Here is a 19,154-nt window from a genome sequence, read left to right on the forward strand (position 1 = left end):
TAATTTTGTTTTACTCGATGACTTTTCGTGTATTACTACGAACTGCGACCTTTCTGACAGGAAATCACGAATCCAGTCGCAAAACAGAGGCGATATTCCACAGGCACGCAGTTTAGTTAGAAGACGCTTGGAGGAACGGTGTCGAAAACCTTCTGGAAATATAAAAATGTGGAATCAATTTGACATCCCTTGTCGATAGCACTCATTACTTCATGGGTATAAAGAGCTAGTTGTGTTTCGCAAGAACGAAATTTACTGAACCCGTGCTGACAACGTGTCAATAAATCGTTATCTTCGAGGTACTTCATAATGTTCGAATACAGTATATGTTCCAAACCCCTACTGCAAATCGAGTTTAGTGATATGGGCCTGTAATTCAACGGATTACTCCTGCTTCCCATTTTGGGTATTGGTGTTACTTGAGCAATTTTCCAGTCTTTAGGTACGTATCTTTGTGTGAGCGAGCGGTTGTATATAATTGCTTAATATGTAGCTAATGTATCAGCATGCTCTGAGAGTAACCTGACTGGTATACAATTTGGGCCGGAAGCCTTGCCTTAATTAAGTGATTTAAGCTGCTTTGCGACACCAAGGATATCTACTTCTATGTTTCTCATCTTGGCAGTTGTTATCAATACGAACTCCAAAGTTAGAAACCTCAGAAATTATGCGCTTTCCACGGAACAGGAACAGGCGGGAAAGATGGTGCCATCAGAAGTACCCTCTGCCACTCACCTTAAGGTGACCGGTGTAGTGAGGGTATAGCAGAGTTTCTTCTGTTGCGCAAGCTTTAAAACACTGATCATATTAAAATCTGAGGATGTCAACTGTGGTGAAGCGGACTCCTTTTGACTGTGAGTTTTTGGTAATCAGTAAATGTGGTTTATGAACAGAATGCGCGCTGTCCGCTCCCCATCACAACTGCTTCTGATATTTAAAGTTTTTCGCCAGTGTATCGCCAGAGATTCGCCTCACATGAGGAAGACGGAAAATTCATTCCTATATCCGCTACCAGCAGCTGTCTTAAAAATGTTCAAATGTGGGTGAAATCTATAGAAGATGTGGTGCAGCTGCAGGTTTCTTATTGCTATGGATGGCCGTCGACTATATGCGTGTCGAATGTCGCTGTCTCGCGCTGCTCCTCTCTATGTTGATATCCTCCTTCCTCCCCTATATATGCATTTCATCTCCCTCTACTCTGTCCGTCTACTCCTCCTCCTCTATCTGGTCTTCAGCCCTACTTGTTGTTATTGCAAATTCATTCCGCAATAGTACCCCATCGTAAGCTGATAAGCCATTGATACAACTTTTCTGTTTTCTGTGAAAACCGACTGCGATGAAGAAAACAAAACAGCACATTAGTGTGCATATAATTTTTCTTTAAAAATCTATGTTATGAGAAAGAACATGTGTGGAAGAAATAATTTTCTCTAATGATATAAATCCCTACTATCGTTCTTAAAATTGACTGCGAGAAGGAAAACAAAACCTCATGTTTTCACAGCAGAGCAAAACACAGCGGTTTCTTCCTCGCAGTTGGTTTCAACAGAAAACCTGTACATTGTTGTTTAAGAAAATATGTATCTTACGTCCGTACGAATGTTTATTATAGATGGAGTGACAAACGATGGCGGTCGAGTACAGGCTTCTTCTGCCCACCTACGTCACGCATTCTCTGACAGCCAATGAGCGCGCAGTAGCGTTCTGAGCGCTTTACTGTGAATGTCATAGCCAGTGCGAGCATAAAACGTAATCGTAGCGAGCTATTTTGTGAATTTTCGTTCCATTTGTTTCGAGTTGTCATCGCTGATGGTGGTGGTAAGCGACAAATTCTACATAATCAAGCAACAGACATAATTTGCATGATACAAGCTTTCTTCGACCGCAGAGCACGTGTAATCTTGTACTGCAACTGTCGCTTGGAACCGGCGACAGTAAATTCCCCGTACGTGTCACGACCTGCGCGAGCTGCCATCTTTCGTGAATCGTGTACTATAGCGTCCTGTAAAAATTTGAAGTAAATTTGTCAAGAATTTTTCGAGTGTTTGCTAACAGTGGTTTCCTATTACGTATTGTCTATACATTTGCATTTTATATTTATTAAAAGTACATAACATATGTCTGTCCTGACGTTTACTAATGTGTAAAAATTTGAAGTTGACTGTTCAAGAACTTCCGAGATTTTTGGTGACAACGTTTCCCTTTTTTATATTAAATACGTTTTGATATAATATGGCGCTCCAGTAGATATATAAAACACGATCGTGTTCGAATGCAACGTTGTGTCAAAATTTCAAAGCAATCGGAGAAGAACTTTCGGAGATACGAGAGTCATTCAATAATTAAAGAGACAAATTGGTGTGGAGAAAAAGCGTTTATTTTCAAAAAATAATACTTTTTCTACTTTTCAACATAATCCCCTCGAACATTTTTGCACTTGTTCCAACGGGCTACAAGCTTTTTTATTCCGTCTGCAAAAGAACTCTTTATCTTGATGTTTGAACCAATTTACCACAAACTTTTTCACGTCCTCGTTGTTCTGGAACCTCTTCCCACGTAATACCTCTTTCAGTGCACCAAACAAATGGAAATCACTAGATGCTAAATCAGGACTGTAATGGGGATGAGGCAGTACAGCCCAGCCCATTTTGTCGATGGTTTCACAGGTTGGTTGAACAATATGAGGACGTGGGTTGTCTTGGTGGACAATCACACCTCTCCTCTGATATCTACGACGTCTCTCTCTCATGGCCGGCCGGTGTGGCCGAGCGGTTCTAGGCGCTTCAGTCTGGAACCGCGTGACCGCTACGGTCGCAGGTTCGAATCCTGCCTCGGGCATGGATGCGTGTGATGTCCTTTGGTCAGTTAGGTTTAAGTAGTTCTAAGTTCTAGGGGACTGATGACCACAGATGTTAACTCCCATAGTGCTCAGAGCTATTTGAACCATTTTGATTGATGACCTCAGATGTTGAGTCCCATAGTGCTCAGAGCCATTTGAGCCTCTTCCTCATGGCTCGCTTCACGTTGTTTAAAAGCAAACCCAAGTACTATTGGCTGTTCATTGTACGCTGATCTTCGAGATAAACACAAAAAACTGGACCTTCAGCATACCAAAACACCGTCGACATGACTTTTCCTGCTGATGCTTGGGTTTTGAATTTTTTCCTGACAGGTGAGTTGGTGTGCGTCTACTCCATGCTTTGTCTTTTCGATTCTGGCTCATAAAATTTCATCACAAGTTAAAATTTTGCTGAGGAAGGGCTCACCTTCTCTTTGATAATGTTCCTTTAGTTCTGTACACACTCACAACCTTGTTTCCTTGTGTAGCTGCGTCAACTCTTTTGGGACCCATCTTGCACATGTTTTGCTGTACTCCAGCATGTTACAGATAATATTATGAACTGTACCAGTACTAACTTGAACCTTATCAACTATAATTTCCACAGTCACATGGCGCTCGGCACGATTAATGTCATCAATTCGTCTTTCAAGTGAGGGAGTTAAAACTGCAACTGGTCGGCCAGAGCGGTGTTCCGTCAGTCACTGAGTCGCGACCATATTTGAACTGCTCTACCCACTTTCAAAAATTTGCACGATTCATACAACCTTCACCATAACCTTTAGGCATTCTACAGTATATATTCACGGGTTTCTCGCCTTCAGCAAGTAAACAACGAATAACAGAACGCTGTTCAACTAATGTGGACGTTTCAAGCGGACTCGCCATCTTGAAATGTATTTTTGAGGTTATAAACAAAACAATGTTGATACATCAGCTGATCAGGGCTCATCCCAGTGATGCCAACTTAAAGCCATAAAAGTACCGAACCTGCGCTACTAACAGTTTTTTCCCCAGACCAATTTGTCACTTTAATTATTGAATGACCCTCGTATAAGATTTTGAACACACGAACTTTTACATTTTATTTACGTAGATTCCTGCTTAATAAGAACGCAAACGACATTTTTCAGTGTGCTCCCTGAATAACAGCAGACTCTAACGTAAGGTTCATACTCCACGTTGGTATACCGAAACGAAACAGAACTACAAAACCACGTTTAATTCCCAAAGAAAAGAATCGAGGTATTTGTCGCGTGCTATTCACATGGCCGGCATGGAAATACAGCTTGATCACCGAGCAGTCTGTGCGTTTTCCAACACATTTCCCGACCTACGGGCATACAATATGGCGTCACCTGGCGACGCGTTGTAATCCGTGCTCGCGTCTGGGTTGCTCTACAGGTTAGCGTTCCTGACAGCAGTCCTGTCGCCTTGACAGCCGTGATGTTGTCTGGCTGACAATGTCGTGTTTACGTGAGGTGAGTTGAGGTAGGGCGAGGCAGTCTTGGCGGTTTGCGGGCGCAGCGGAGCGGATGGCCCTCCACCCTGCCTTGCCGCGTTTTCCGGCCGGCCGCGACACATCCCGTCCCGCTGAGATAAGCAACGCCCACATGCTCCTACAGCTGCCAGAGGAAGAGGAACCCACCGTTGTGTCTGCTTTTGTCGGACTCTTCTCCACACTAACAGGTCTGTAACACCTGCTCTTTACATTGAAGTGACAGACGTCATGTTGTTGTTGTTATGGTCTTCAGTCCAGAGACTGGTTTGATGCAGCTCTCCATGCTACTCTATCCTGTGCAAGCTTCTTCACCTCCCAGTACCGACTGCAGCCTACATCCTTCTGAATCTGTTTATTGTATTTATCTCTTGGTCTCCCTCTACGATTTTTACCCTCCTCGCTGCCCACCAATACTAAATTGGTGATCCATTGATGCCTCAGAACATGTCCTACCAACCGATCCATTCTTCTAGCCAAGGTGTGCCACAAATTTCTCTTCTCCCTAATTCTATTAAATACCTCCTCGTTAGTTATGAGATCTACCCATCTAACCTTCAGCAATCTTCTCTAGCACCACATTTCGAAAGTTTCTATTCTCTTCTTGTCCAAACTATTTATCGTCCACGTTTCACTTCCATACGTGGCCACAATCCATACAAATACTTTCAGAAACCATTTCCTGACACTTAAATGGTTCAAATGGCTCTGAGCACTATGGGACTTAACATGTATGGTCATCAGTCCCCTAGAACTTAGAACTACTTAAACCTAACTAACCTAAGGACATCACACAACACCCAGTCATCACGAGGCAGAGAAAATCCCTGACCCCGCCGGGAATCGAACCCGGGAACCCGGGCGTGGGAAGCGAGAACGCTACCGCACGACCACGAGCTGCGGACACACTTAAATCTATACTCGATGTTAACAAATTTATCTTCTTCAGAAACACTTTCCTTGTCATTGTCAAGCCGGCCGCGGTGGTCTAGCGGTTCTGGCGCTGCAGTCCGGAACCGCGGGACCGCTACGGTCGAAGGTTCGAATCATGCCTCGGGCATGGGTGTGTGTGATGTCCTTAGGTTAGTTAGGTTTAAGTAGTTCTACGTTCTAGGGGACTTATGACCTGAGATGTTGAGTCCCATAGTGCTCAGAGCCATTTGAACCATTTGTCATTCTCAATCTACATTTTAGATCCTCTCTACGTCGACCATCATTAGTTATTTTGCTCCCCAAATAGCAAAACTCATTTACTACTTTAAGCGTCTCATTTACTAATCTAATACCCTCAGCATCACCCGATTCAATTCGGCTACATTCCATTATCCTCGTTTTGCTTTTGTTGATGTTCATCTTCTAGCGATATGTACATATACAGATGGCGGTAGTACGACACAAGGAATAGAAGGGCAGTGCACTGGCGGAGCTGTCGTTTGCACTCAAGTGATTCATTTGAAATGGTTTCCGCCGTAATTATGACCGCGCGACGAGGATTAACAGACCTTCAACGCGGGATGGTAATTGGAGGTAGACGCATGGCTCTATAGCAACAGACGATCGACGCGAATGCCTTTGCTAACAGCACGACATCGCCTGCAGCGCCTGTCCTAAGCTCATGACCATGTCGGTTGGACACTAGATGACTGGAAAACCGTGAGCTGATCAGATGAGTCCTGATTTCGGTTAGTAAGAGCTGACGGCAGAGTTCGTGTGTGGCGCAGACTCCACGAAGCCGTGTACCCAAGTTGTCAACAAGTCATTCTGCACGCTGCTGGTGGCTTCATAACGTTGTGGTCAGTGTTTACGTGGAATGAACTGGGTCCCCTAGTCCAATTGAACCGATCACTGAGTGGAAATGGTTATGTTCGGATACTTGCAAAGCATCTGCAGTCATTTACGGACTTCAGGTTCCGAAACAACCATGGAATTTTTATGGATGACAATGTCAGTGGATCACAATTGTTTGCGATTGGTTTGAAGAAAAGTCTGGACAATTCGAGAGAATGATTGACCATCCAGATCGCCCGACATGAATGCCATCGAACATTTATGGACATAATGGAGAGGTCAGTCAGTGCACAAAATCCTGCGCCGGCAACACTCTCTCAATTATGTACGACTGCAGAGAATGCATGGCTCAGTATTTCTGCAGGAGACTTAGAGACTTTTTGAGTCCGTACCATGTCGAGTTGCTGAACTACACCATCCAGAGGAGGTCCTACACGATATTAGGAGGTATCCCATGACTTTTGTTACTCAGTGTAAGGTTCTGTTATAAACTTGAACGTAGGTAGACAAAGGGGGGATTTCAGCACCTGTCTTACCATCGTGTTTCATGCTTTGGCCAACTGGAACACTTCTTTTTTCGATTATTTCATCCTTTCGTCAGTTTCCTTTTCTTCAACCTATTTCGCACCTCTTCTCTCAATTGCTCCTGCCTAGGAACTCTTCTCAGTTTAAAGTTTTAACTCTTTTCCTTCTACTGCTTTTCTGTCGAGTATTGCGAATTTAACTTCTCCGATCCACCTTAATTAATTTTGATACTTAAACTTCTGTTTTGTCAGCCTGTTGTCATTCATGCTGTATAAATATCGGAAAAAATATCAACTTTGTTTCCCTTATTGTTAGACTGGTGGTCACGAAATTACACACCTCAAGGTCACACCCGCTGCCTGCAGTCCGGAGGCGCTTAGCGCTGTGATTCCAGCGTCGTGTGTTCACATGTGGTTTCAGTCTTCAGTGGATCGGAGAGTGGACTTGAGTTTGGTAGTGAGCGAAATGCACAAGCAAGGGCCTGCATAGGAGGTGTAAAGAGTTTCGAAAACAATCTAAAATGTACTGGCTGACAGCGAAGAGACCTAGAATGATATAACCTTTGTGCAAGTTCACATAATGACAACAAAACCTTATGGTACCTCGGAATCGATTGCATTATATATTAACAGTGGAGTAACGTCAGGAGATTCTCTAGATGTGAGCATGTGTTGTGATTCTCGAAGAAAGGGGTGTAAATGAAAACGGAAATCAACGAAATTTTACGATTTTTATAAACGATTAGTGCTTAGAAGTGTACTTAGGTACCACAACTGATGAGATTATCTGAATGCTAGAAAAATACAGTGTGATTACGGTGGAAAAACTTATTCTGCCTCAGAGACCTCCGTTCTTTGTCTACTTTGCTCACTTGGCTTTTAATTCAGGAAATGTAATGGTGGACGAAAAATTTTAATCGAATGCACAGACATTGCAGTTGCAAGGACGGAGGACGAAGTTTTGTGTACAGTACACTTATCGCTTGCTGAGGACAATAGTCTTGTAGTATACTTGGATAAAACTTGGTTTTTGCAAAAGCATACGCACACATGTATTTTGCTCGACTTCAACGGAGATAGTGGCCTGAAAGTATGTACAGTTACTTTTGTACAGCGTATATCGGCGATCTGCGTGATGGGCGCAGTGAAGAAGGTTCAGTTAAGAACCAGAAATAAAAATAGTTCCAGAGGCTGAGAGTATTATCAGTCGTATTAAGGCTAGTCGTAGGAAAAAATCCTGGTGGCGCACGGAGTCTCTTGCAAATAAAATGCGTTCATACGTGACACGGTATTATAATGATGTCTCAGGTGTTACCAAAATTAATTTTATACTTTTCTTAGCAGCTTTCTCGCTCGAATTTTCTAGAAGGTCCAATTGAACGTAAATTCGTCAGGGACAACAGTTTTCGTTACACAGGTGGAACAGTTTCACACCTCTTAGGGTATTTTACTTTATGTCTGAATACTTTTATGTTTTCACGATAACATATATGCCACATGCATCTATAAACTTTCAGAATGTTCACACATTTTTTTCAGTCCAAATATGTCAGTAGTTCTGCCCGCATCTCGTGGTCGTGCGGTAGCGTTCTCGCTTCCCACGCCCGGGTTCCCGGGTTCGATTCCCGGCGGGGTCAGGGATTTTCTCTGCCTCGTGATGGCTGGGTGTTGTGTGCTGTCCTTAGGTTAGTTAGGTTTAAGTAGTTCTAAGTTCTAGGGGACTTATGACCACAGCAGTTGAGTCCCATAGTGCTCAGAGCCATTTGATTTTGTCAGTAGTTCTGTTTCTAACAACTGGTTGAATTAAGAAATTGTCTTCAACATTTCTTGTAACATTAGTTTTTTTTCCATAGCAGCTGGCAAGAATTTTCTTTTAGAAAGTACTGCATTATATTCTAGACTACAAATAGAGATCTCTAATTTTTTTTCTGAATTTTAAGTAACTGACAATGCTATAACGCGGTGAGATGACCTTGAGGTACCTATTTTCGTGACGGCCGCTATAGTTTTTTCTGTGTTTTGACATACAAAATGTTTCAAAACATTTGTGACAAAAGCTTAGGGCTGCTATCTCACGCTGTGGTGAACAATTTCCGTTAAAGACAAAATGTTCGCTGAAGCTTCTCAGAGACGGCTGGCGTCGTTTAAGACTAGTAAGACTTGTTACGCCACTGAGAGGCGTAGGCTCTCTGCAGCGATCGTATGCAGTGTATTTTTCCGTAATCCAGTCATCTTCTTCGCGTGAAAGGCAGCAGGCCGAGCAAAACTGAAATTAATGATTCGCTTCTAAGATGTCTTTCTCCACTGAGAGACTATCGGTTTTATGGTTTTCTTGTTGAAAATCATTATCAGTGTACTGGGGGAGGTATTATACTGCACACGTGGTTAGTTCACCCTGTTAGTTCGGTGAAATCCTGTCGTCCCAGGGTCGGCGAATACTAAAGAACGCCTACGCAAAGACTGTGAAACATCCTGTGTTTCATCATTTCTTCTTAGTTTCCAGTCGCGCACGTACATGCAGTCTGTCGTGAAGAAGGCCACTGCAACATATCTGAACTTAGGTTATTATTGTAATATATATAATTATTTTGTAAGCTATCAAACTTCTTGGCTGATGAAAACTGCGTATCAGAGAGGGACTCAAACTCGGGACCTTTGGTTTTTGCAGGCAAGTGCTCTATCGAATGAGCGCTCCGAGCACGTTTCACTACCCGTCGACACTGCTTTACCTCTGCCAGCATCTCGTTCCTTCGTCTCCTGCCTTCCAAATTTCACAGAAGTTCTCCTGCAGCCTATTGCTACAAGCATTCATAGAGGAAAGGATGTTAGGGCGGTTTGGCTTAGCCACAGTGTGAGGGATTGATTCTAGAATGATTTTTTCATTCTGCAGCAGAGTGTGTGCTGATCTGAACCTTCCTGGCAGATTAAAATTGAGTGCCGAATAGGGTCTCGAAATTGGAGCTTCTGTCTGACTGAGCTATCTAAGCACGACTCGCGACCCGGAACCACAGCTATACTTCCGCCTTTACTTCCTCTCCTACTTTTAGAACTTCACAAAAGTTATCCTGTGGTTTGTTGGTTGTGCTTGGGTAGCTCTGTCAATGGAACAGATGCCCGCGAAAAGCAATGATTGCAGGTTTGAATCTCTGACAAACAGTTTTAATATGCCAACAAACAGTTCTAATCCACCAGAAAGATTCAGATCAGCACCCATTGCGATGCAGAGTGAAAAATCATTCTACAGTTTGGTAAGGTGATCCGATAGTACACCCAGAAGGACTTTAATGAGGCTGACAGTGCCCGCAGATGCCTACGCGTTTACGCAATATATAGTGTGAGGCGAAAGTCTGAAAAATTTGAGAATGCACTAATTCACGTAATAATGTAGGTAGAGAGATAAAACTTGACTGACATGCCTGAAATTACATGGAGTTTTATTGAAACCAAAAAAGAGCGCAAAAAACCGGCCAACTAATGGCTCTGGACATTTCATTTCCATTCTTTCATTAATTTACTACGTCTATAGTTCATTTCTTACATGATTATCGGGCTCTACATTTAGAACTAGTTATGCAATACGGAACCCATTTCATGCTCGACACTTTGAGCTAGAGCTGTCATAGCTCAATTTTACAAAATAAAATTCAAATTTGACGTTATCTCAAAAGCAGTTGCCGCATTATAAACATTTTCTAATGTTCTACCAGATTAATATTATAAGTCTCAATATTTATTGATCCACCGAGCGTATGGGTCGAAATTGGAGTTGGTTCCTCATTGCTTACTTTAAAATTTAACACCGGAAAATTGGAAATTTGTGGTAAGTTCCTATGGGACCAAACTGCTAAGTTCATCACTCCCTAGGCTTACGCTCTACTTAATCTAATTTAAACTAACTTAGGCTAAGTACAACACAAACGCTCATGCACGACGGAGGTCTCGAACCTCCGGTGGTGGGGTTGGGGGGGGGGGGAGAGGGGGAGCCGTCCGAACCGTGGCAAGGCGCCTGAGATCACGCGCCTACCCCGAGCGACTTTAACATCGGAATTTGGTTCTTGTGGTTTGTAGTTGGAAAGAAGGAAAATGAGGCAACAGTTACCAAATGAAATAACTAAACTTCAGCATTCAAGAAAGCTATGCAGGACAGGACCCATGACCGGTTAGAAAATGCATTAAGCCTTTGCTCGATTTCAGGTGTCCAATCTTCAAACAGTACCTTACGTGCGCCCGTCTCCTCTGCTTCCCAATATTCCTGCACAGGTCTAGTGTGGTGTTTTCAATTTCTTGTCATTATCTGCTCGCCTGCCTAGTATGTCTTTATCTTTGTCTAAATTTTGATTTCACAGTCAGTAGATGACTACTTGCTGCTGAACGGTAAAGTCCAATGGGCATTGTCCCATGACTTATGCAGAGCAGTTACAGGCAACGTACGGTATCTTCGAATGAATCTGGGAAGGTTGCATGTTTGAACTCTACCAACCGCCACGGTGGTCCTCACCCGAGTAATCTTGTGGTCGCAAACGCTGGAGTCGTAGCTCACGATGGACGCAAGCACGCTTTTACAATATAACTTGACCAGGCGACATATGAAACCTGCTTCCACCAGTATTCTTTAACTTGTTTATTATTTTCAGAGCTATCTGTGTTACCGCATTGTTATGTGCCGCCAAACTCCAGCGTTCGTCGAGGATAGCACCCAGATATTTGGCTTCCGGCTGCCGTCGAATTGGTGCATTATCCACTTGATGTTCGCGTTTCGTGTTAATTTTCCTTTTAGTAATATATACCTTGATTTATCTGGAGCGAGTGACATCTTAGTTGCCTTGCAGCAGTCATATACTACGCCTATGATGTGGCTGGCTTTATTCCCCATCTCTAAGTGGCTATTGCCACCTACCAGGAGAAGGAGATCATCTAAATATGCTGCTGTAACTTGTCCAACAAGGGCTCCATATACACGTCCCAGAAAGCTGGGCCCACCACGAAGCCCTGAGGGCATACTTTGATAACGTTTTTGCAGATATTTGTACTTGGAGATGATAGCTGAACCTCACGTTCACTACAGTAGCTCCTCAGGCAGCCGTACAGAGGCCCCATGCTCTCCATCCCCCGCGAGCGGGAGATGAGCGAGAGCCACCACAGGTTGTCAAAGACCTCACTGACGTCCGGCATGGTCCCTGCCGCGTACTTATACTACGTCGACGAGAGGCTTGTGTAGGCTGCGAACGTTAGCGAATATGATGTCGCGCACCCAACGCGAAAGCCGAAATACCTCTCATTCGTTCCATCCAAACAAGGCCCGATGGGCCTCCAGTCTATCACATAACAGATTCCCGAATAATTTGCCAACAACGTCTAACAGACAAATAGGTCTGTATGAGATTATTTGTGTGGGATCCCTGTGTTTTCCCATTTTTGGTAATGACCAATTCGGCCCTTCTCCACATGTTCAGAAATAATCCTTTCATGGGACACTCATTGTATAAATTGGTCAGCTCGGGGACCAGTCGAAGGGTGAGGTACTGAATGGTATCTATTGTCAGACCCAATAGTCGTCCCTCTTTTGAATGTCCTGATTTTTGCTGCTACCTCTTCTTCTGAGAATGGGAGGACCCGATTATCATTATGGTACGCCTCCTAAACCATTTCTCTTACAGCACGCTGTGGTTCCGTATCCTATTCCAGACTGTCGTCTGGTAGCAAGGAGTGGAGCAGTAGCTCAGCAGCTTCCTGCCAAGTCGCAGTCATTCCTCCCCACCCCTCATCCGTACCGGTCATTTGTGTGTTTCATCCACGGATCAGTGGCCATTGACTCAAATTTCTCCCAGATCACAAGACGGACTTCTCGAAGTTTATGTTGGAAAGTCTTGTAACGTTATCATTCTTGCTTGCCAGATTACCGATCGTTGATTCGTCTTTCTTGCTCTACAGATAGACTGGCAGAGCTAACCAAGCTTAGCTGAACACGGCGACGTCAAGGCCGCAAAGGCTCTCCTTCTCTTTGGTACAGTTGCGTACACAGCCCGTATCATCTATTGCACCAATTCTTTGACACTTTCATTCACGTCAAAGCCACATTCCGGCAATGCAAGCGGTTCGCTAGCACACTGGACTCGCATTCGGGAGGACAACGGTTCAATCCCGTCTCCAACCATCCTGATTTAGGTTTTCCGTGATTTCCCTACATCGTTTCAGGCAAATTCCGGGATGGTTCCTTTGAAAGGGCACGGCCGATTTCCTTCCCAATCCTTCCCTAACCCGAGCTTGCGCTCTGTCTCTAATGACCTCGTTGTCGACGGGACGTTAAACACTAACCACCTACCTCCAAGCGGTTCGCAGTCCCCCGGTACTCGATCCCAGGAAGCCGTGGCTGCGCGCTCCTGGCCCCGAGTCTAACGTGAGGGCGCCACTGTGGAGCACGTGGTCCCAACAGCCAATAGCGACATACCCTGTCGTGTATTTAGGCGGCTGCATCTCAGTCAGCGAGACCACCGGCAATTACAACGACACATCCGCAACCTGCTTGTTGCGATGAAACGCCGTGCCTGGCGCCAGACATGTACACAACTCAACACCACGCTCCCCATCAACTCTTCCAAGTATTGGTCTGCTTTCCACCGCCTTACTGGGAACCGCCCCACCCCCCAGTACCCTCTCCTCCTTAATGACCGTCCCTTTCCTGACAACCTCAGTAAGGCCAACCACTTTGCCTCCCACCTCTCTGATGTTTTTTCCATCCCAGATGTTCCCCACTTTGATTATTCCCTCTTCCCTGATGTCATGGACCGTACGAATATCTCTGTTCCTCCCCTTGCTCCTAGCTTCCAGTACTTGGGCCACACCCCACCATCAGCACTTAACACTCCCATCACTACACAGGACATCAGCATCACACTCCACACTAAACGCAACACTGCTCCCGGCCACGACTGTGTTACCTACCGCCACCTCAAACACTGCCCTCCCTCCTTCCTTTCCCTCCTTGCCACCCTCTACAATGTCATCCTTGCCACTGGCTTCTATCCCGACCTGTGGAAAACCTCCCGTATCCTGATGTTCTCCAAACCCAATAAGCCTCCATCTGATGCCTCTTCCTATCGTCCTATCTGTCTCACATCGGTGTTCAGCAAGCTCTTGGAATCCATCCTTTCCCGGCGCATCCATCTCCACCTCCACCAAAACCACCTCCTCCCAAACACCCAATGTGGCTTTCGACCTTCCTTCTCTGCTGATGACCAACTCCTCCGCCTCACTCATCTCCTCTCCCTCCAGCTTAACTCCCGTCGCTCCGCCATTTTTGTCTCACTTGACCTCGAAAAGGCCTACGACCGTGTCTGGCATCCCGGTCTCCTGTTTAAACTCCATACCTACGCCCTTCCCATCAACTACATCCGTCTGATGGCCTCCTTCCTCTCCCACCGCCCCTCCTATGTTACCATCCATAATGCCAATTCCCACACCTTCTACCCCTCTGCAGGTGTGCCCCAGGGCTCTGTCCTCTCCCCTCTCCTCTACCTCCTGTACACGGCAGATATGCCCCAGCTCCCCCCTCCAGTCCACCTCTTGCAATATGCTGATGACACCGCATTCCTCGCCCTCGCTCCTACCCTCCAACGGTCCCAACGCCTTCTCCAGAATCACCTTGACCTTTTTGCTGCATGGTGTAACCAGTGGCTCCTGAAACTCAATCCTTCCAAGACCCAGGCAATCATCGTAGGTCATACCACTCGCTCCTTCCGGCTCCTGGATTTCTCCCTTACTGTCTGCGCACGTCCTGTCCGCCTCACCCCCACCCTCACCTACCTTGGCCTCACCATTGACCGTCACCTCACCTGGATCCCTCATCTCCGCTCCATCCAATCCAAAGCCCACAACTGCCTCTGACTCCTCAAACTCCTCTCTGGCCGGACGTGGGGGTTGCACCCCTCTACCATCCTCCACACCTACAAATCCTTAATCCGTCCCATCCTCTGTTATGCCAGTCCTGCCTGGATATCTGCCCCCCCCAAATTCTATAAGTCCCTCCAAATCCATGAGCGTCATGCACTCCGCCTCGCCTTCCGTATACGCTTCCCGTCCTCCACGCGAATCCTCTATGATCTCATTCCTTTCCCCCATCTGCTCCTATTCCTCGAACATATCCGCATCCTCTACACCTCCCGCCGTCTTGAACCCCCTCACTCCCTGGTTGCTCCTGTCCTCTCCCATCCCCACCCCCTGCCACGTCTTCACCGTTGTGTGCCCCCTACCCTCCATCTCTACACCCTACATCTCCTTTCCCAAGGCGGCTTCCATCAACTCCCCCTCCCGGATGATGCCCTCTCTCCCTCCATTTATCCCTCCTATCAACTCTGATCCTCACTCCCCCTTCTTTCCTCTGTCCTTTTCCCGGGCTCGCTCTCCCCCCCCCCCCTTCCATCCCCTTTCTTCCTCACCTCCCCTCTCTTTGCCCAGTTCTCTCCCCCCACGTCCTTTTACTTTTCCCTCCTCTGCCTCCTCTCATTCCCTCTCGCGTCTGCCCTTCTCCCCCTTTAGTAGTCCTCTCCCTCCTTGGTTTTCCCCCCTTTTCGTTTTTTCCTCTCCTCCCTCCTTGTTTTTCCCCTACTCCAGGTCCCCCCCCCCCCCCATCTGCCTTGGGTCGGGAGTGCCATCTTTGTGCCGCCTTTCGTGCAGTGTTTTACAGTGTGTTTTTCCAGTGTGTGCTCCGTGTTGTGTCTTTTGAGACGTGTAGCGAACAGCCATCATACTGTCGCTGGGTGTGCTTTTTATTACTTGCGAACAGAAACCAGACTGTCGCCATGTTTTTTAATTGTGTGTCTACTGTGTTACTTGTCTGATTCCTGTGTCTTTTATCTACATTGCCAACCCCCTTTGCTTTCTGTTTTAACTTTCCGCAATTTTACGCCATTTTTCACTTTAAATCGCCATTTTATCGCCTGTTTTTCCTTGTTTCTTTCTTCTTCCTTTATTTAAAAACAAGTCTGTAGGCTGTAGAGCAGCGTAGTAAGCTGCTGCCGGCCCGCCCCCTTCGGGGGGAATTGACAATCAATAAAGAAAGAAAAAAAAACGTCAGCGAGGCAGTCTGGTATTCGCTTTGATTCAGGTGACATCTCGCTTACAGACATCGTGTTTACGTTGCGTGTGCTTACTTCCCGTTTACGAGTCGGCGTTGTTATGATTTCGCGAGGTTGTCTCTTGTGACCCCGTTGCTTAATACTTTGTTGTTGACCTTGATGTGTTGCTCGGTTGTCTGTCGTCGTGCTTGTCTCTCCACTCCCGTTCGTCCGTCTTGTTTGTTCGCAGACCGCTCCTGTCGGTCCCGCCGCGTTTTCGTTAGCGGCAACCCCGCGACGGTTCCTGTCGCGGTTTCAACACCAGACGTAAGATTTTACGTTTTTGGTCCTACTTTAGTGTTGAGCTCCGCGACGGTTACATATTGACTGCAGAACTGACTTACGGTAGCTCGTATAAACTTGTTGATTGTTACGATAGCAGAGGTAGGCTGATTTCCAGTGGTGATTACTTGCTAGTTTTCTGCTGCGAAGGGGACTCGACCATCGAGGGGGTACGGTTCTGGTAAACATATAAGACTAGCTGACGAACCCGCCATTGGCCAGGTGTTCGTTTTGCCAACTTTGTATTAGAAACGAAAAAAATTAACTGTGTAGTTTAATATCGAAAAATTTCATTTACATGTATTCGTGAAAACGCCTTTGAAAGAATAACACTGACGTTCAAAGAAATAAGCATAACGTACAAATGTATAAGTACAGGTGCTTCGTGTGTCTACAATGCAATTTTGTAAACGTCTCCAAGGCAACTCCTCCTCATAACTCTATAGCTTTAGCCTACAGCCGTTTGCGCTCTCCTGTCGAAAGCTGCCAAATGCGCTGCTAGGTGCCAGCGACTTCCTGATATTGACTCGACTGTAGGAGTGTCTTGGTAGCAACGGATATATGTATTAAAACTTTATGCATGATGCGGCATTTTCTCACGCATCACAGTGTTTGTGACGTCATACCTCTTGAACTATGCGTCGTACAATGATGTATTTGTGTGGATACGGTCTGCGAAACACGGACTAAAATATCTTGTATCTAACGTTATATGTAGCAGCGGCAACTAATCAATAAATAAGAGTTTGCGATCACGTTTCCGTCAAATTCTCGAGATTTTGCTTGTCCCGCGATCTAGCTGAAATGGTTCATATGGCTCTGAGCACTATGGAACTTTAACTTCTGAGGTCATCAGTCCCCTAGAACTTAGAACTACTTAAACCTAACTAACCTAAGGACATCACACACATCCATGACCGAGGTAGGATTCGAACCTGCGACCGTAGCGGTCACGCAGTTCCGCACTGTAGCGCCTAGAACCGCTCGGCCACCCCGGCCGGCCGCTATCTAGTGACTAGTACTATCTCTAAAACGGGTATTGCCGCTGTAGTTTATTCTCGCGATAGAAATTAGTTATTTTACCACGATATGCAGGATGATTATAATTAAACTTCCAAACCGCTGTAAAAATAACACCACTGGTCAGAATGACATCAAATTGCAACGGAATATTATGGGAGAAGGGGGAAAACGTTTCTCAAAAGAAAAATAAATAGTTACAAAATGTAGCAGTAGATGGCGCTGTAAGCTTCATAATTTAATAGTGGTCGACTAAAAATGACAAATGAATCATACAACAATGCCTAAGGTGTACATTTGACTTTAAACAAACTGTACTACTCAGTGTGCATGGGTGTACAGGTGAGCTGTTAGTTACGTAAGCCCATCCACCACGGCAAGATCATATCACATCGGATGGGAAAAACTCGGTTTTTAATTGTCCTGAAGCCAAAAATCGCATAAAATCCATCACTCACATCGGTTTTTAACTGTCCTGAGGCCAAAAGCCGCATAAAAAGCATCAATCAAAATCAAATCGGATTATTAATTTCCGTGTGACTGGCGCAAAACATGTTCGATATGCTGTCCACCGTTTTGTGCAACGAGCTGAAATCGAGAAACAGCATGTTCCACAAGTGATCGAAGTATTTCCGGGGTCACGTTCAGAATGTGTTGTGCAATGCGTACTTTCAATGCGACTAAGGTTTCAATCGGAACACTGAACACAACATCTTTCAGATAGCCCCCAGACAGAAGTGACACGGATTAAGATCAGGTGATCAGGACGACCAGGCTGTAGAAAATGGCGGCTGATAATTCTAGCCTTTCCGAAATGGCTTTTCAGTAGGTGCTTAATTGACCCATCCACACATTCACGTTGTTGGAGAGCTGGAATGACTTGGTTGCGTAAAAGGCACTCATAGCGCTTGCCTGTGACGGTACAGGCAACAGGACCGGAAGCATCTGTCTCCTCGAAAAATATGGCCCTATGATAACTGATGCTGGAAACCTCCATTGCTGTAACTACTGCTTCCACTGACGTCGAATCAATTCGTTTCCTCCCTCTGCGAGGCTGCACACCAAAAGAACCCGTCTTCTCGAATTTCCAAATCATTTTCTCCAAATCCACAGCAGTCATCGGACCAACGCCTTTTTTCAAACCCTTCAGTGTCCGGAATTTCTGCAGAGCGACGTGTGCACAGTCATCATTCTTGTAATACAGCTTTACAAGCAGAGTGCGATTCTGCATTGAACCAGCCATGGCGAACGTCGCAGACGCGTAGGGAGGAAAAGCCGTGTACTCGGAGTGTTTATATCAACTTCAGTGGGTCGTGCGCATGACAGGTGTTTTCATTAACGTATTCTGAAACATACAGAGCCATCAATTTACACACTATTTTTTCTTCTACCACCGTACGTTTTCCCCCTTCTCCGATAATATTCCGTTGCAATTTTACGTCGTTCTGACCAGTGGTGTTATTTCTACAGCGTTTTGAAAGTTTAATTATAGTCACCCTGTATTTCGTTTGTTCAAATCGCTCTGAGCACTATGGGACTTAGCCGGTCGGTGTGGCCGTGCGGTTCTAGGCGCTTCAGTCTGGAACCGCGCGACTGCTGCGGTCGCAGGTTCGAATTCTGCCTATGGCATGGCTGTGTGTGATGTCCTTACGTTAGTTAGGTTTAAGTAGTTCTAAGTTATAGGAAACTGATGACCTCAGATGTTAAGTCCCATAGCGCTCAGAGCCATTTGAACCACTATGGAACTTAACTTCTGAGGTCATCAGTCCCCTAGAACTTAGAACTACTTAAACCTAACTAACCTAAGGACATCTAACACATCCATGCGCGAGACAGGATTCGAACCTGCGACCGTAGCAGTCGCGCGGTTCCAGACTGTAGTGCCTAGAACCGATCGGCTACCCCGGCCCACTTCGTTTGTTGGACATTTAATTGTTCATTAATTTTCTTAACTGTTTCGTCTGAATGTAGAAATTTTAAGTAAATCGGCCAGGAAATTTGAAATAAATATTGTAGGTATTAAAAATATTTAGCGTACGTCATTAGGGGATCGTGCAGAAATTTTAGTAAATCGGCCCAGAACTTTTAGA

General features: G+C 45.4%; 1 protein-coding gene across 2 annotated transcripts in view; it reads left to right on the plus strand.

Annotated features, from left to right (window-relative positions):
* The window catches only part of LOC126161579 (lactosylceramide 4-alpha-galactosyltransferase-like), a 441,277-nt gene that overhangs the window by 63,051 nt on the left and 359,072 nt on the right, over positions 1-19,154 (plus strand). Inside the window, exon 1 of one of the 2 annotated variants that reach the window (XM_049917521.1) lies at positions 1,734-1,818. The exons of the other annotated variant lie outside the window; for it this stretch is intronic. Coding sequence (XP_049773478.1) covers positions 1,810-1,818 — 9 coding nt within the window. The 5' untranslated portion in view covers positions 1,734-1,809. Of the gene's footprint in view, positions 1-1,733; positions 1,819-19,154 lie in introns of those variants that run through there. 2 annotated transcript variants of the gene reach the window in all.

Source organism: Schistocerca cancellata, chromosome 2, assembly GCF_023864275.1.
Source record: "Schistocerca cancellata isolate TAMUIC-IGC-003103 chromosome 2, iqSchCanc2.1, whole genome shotgun sequence".
Taxonomy (NCBI): Eukaryota; Metazoa; Arthropoda; class Insecta; order Orthoptera; family Acrididae; genus Schistocerca; species Schistocerca cancellata.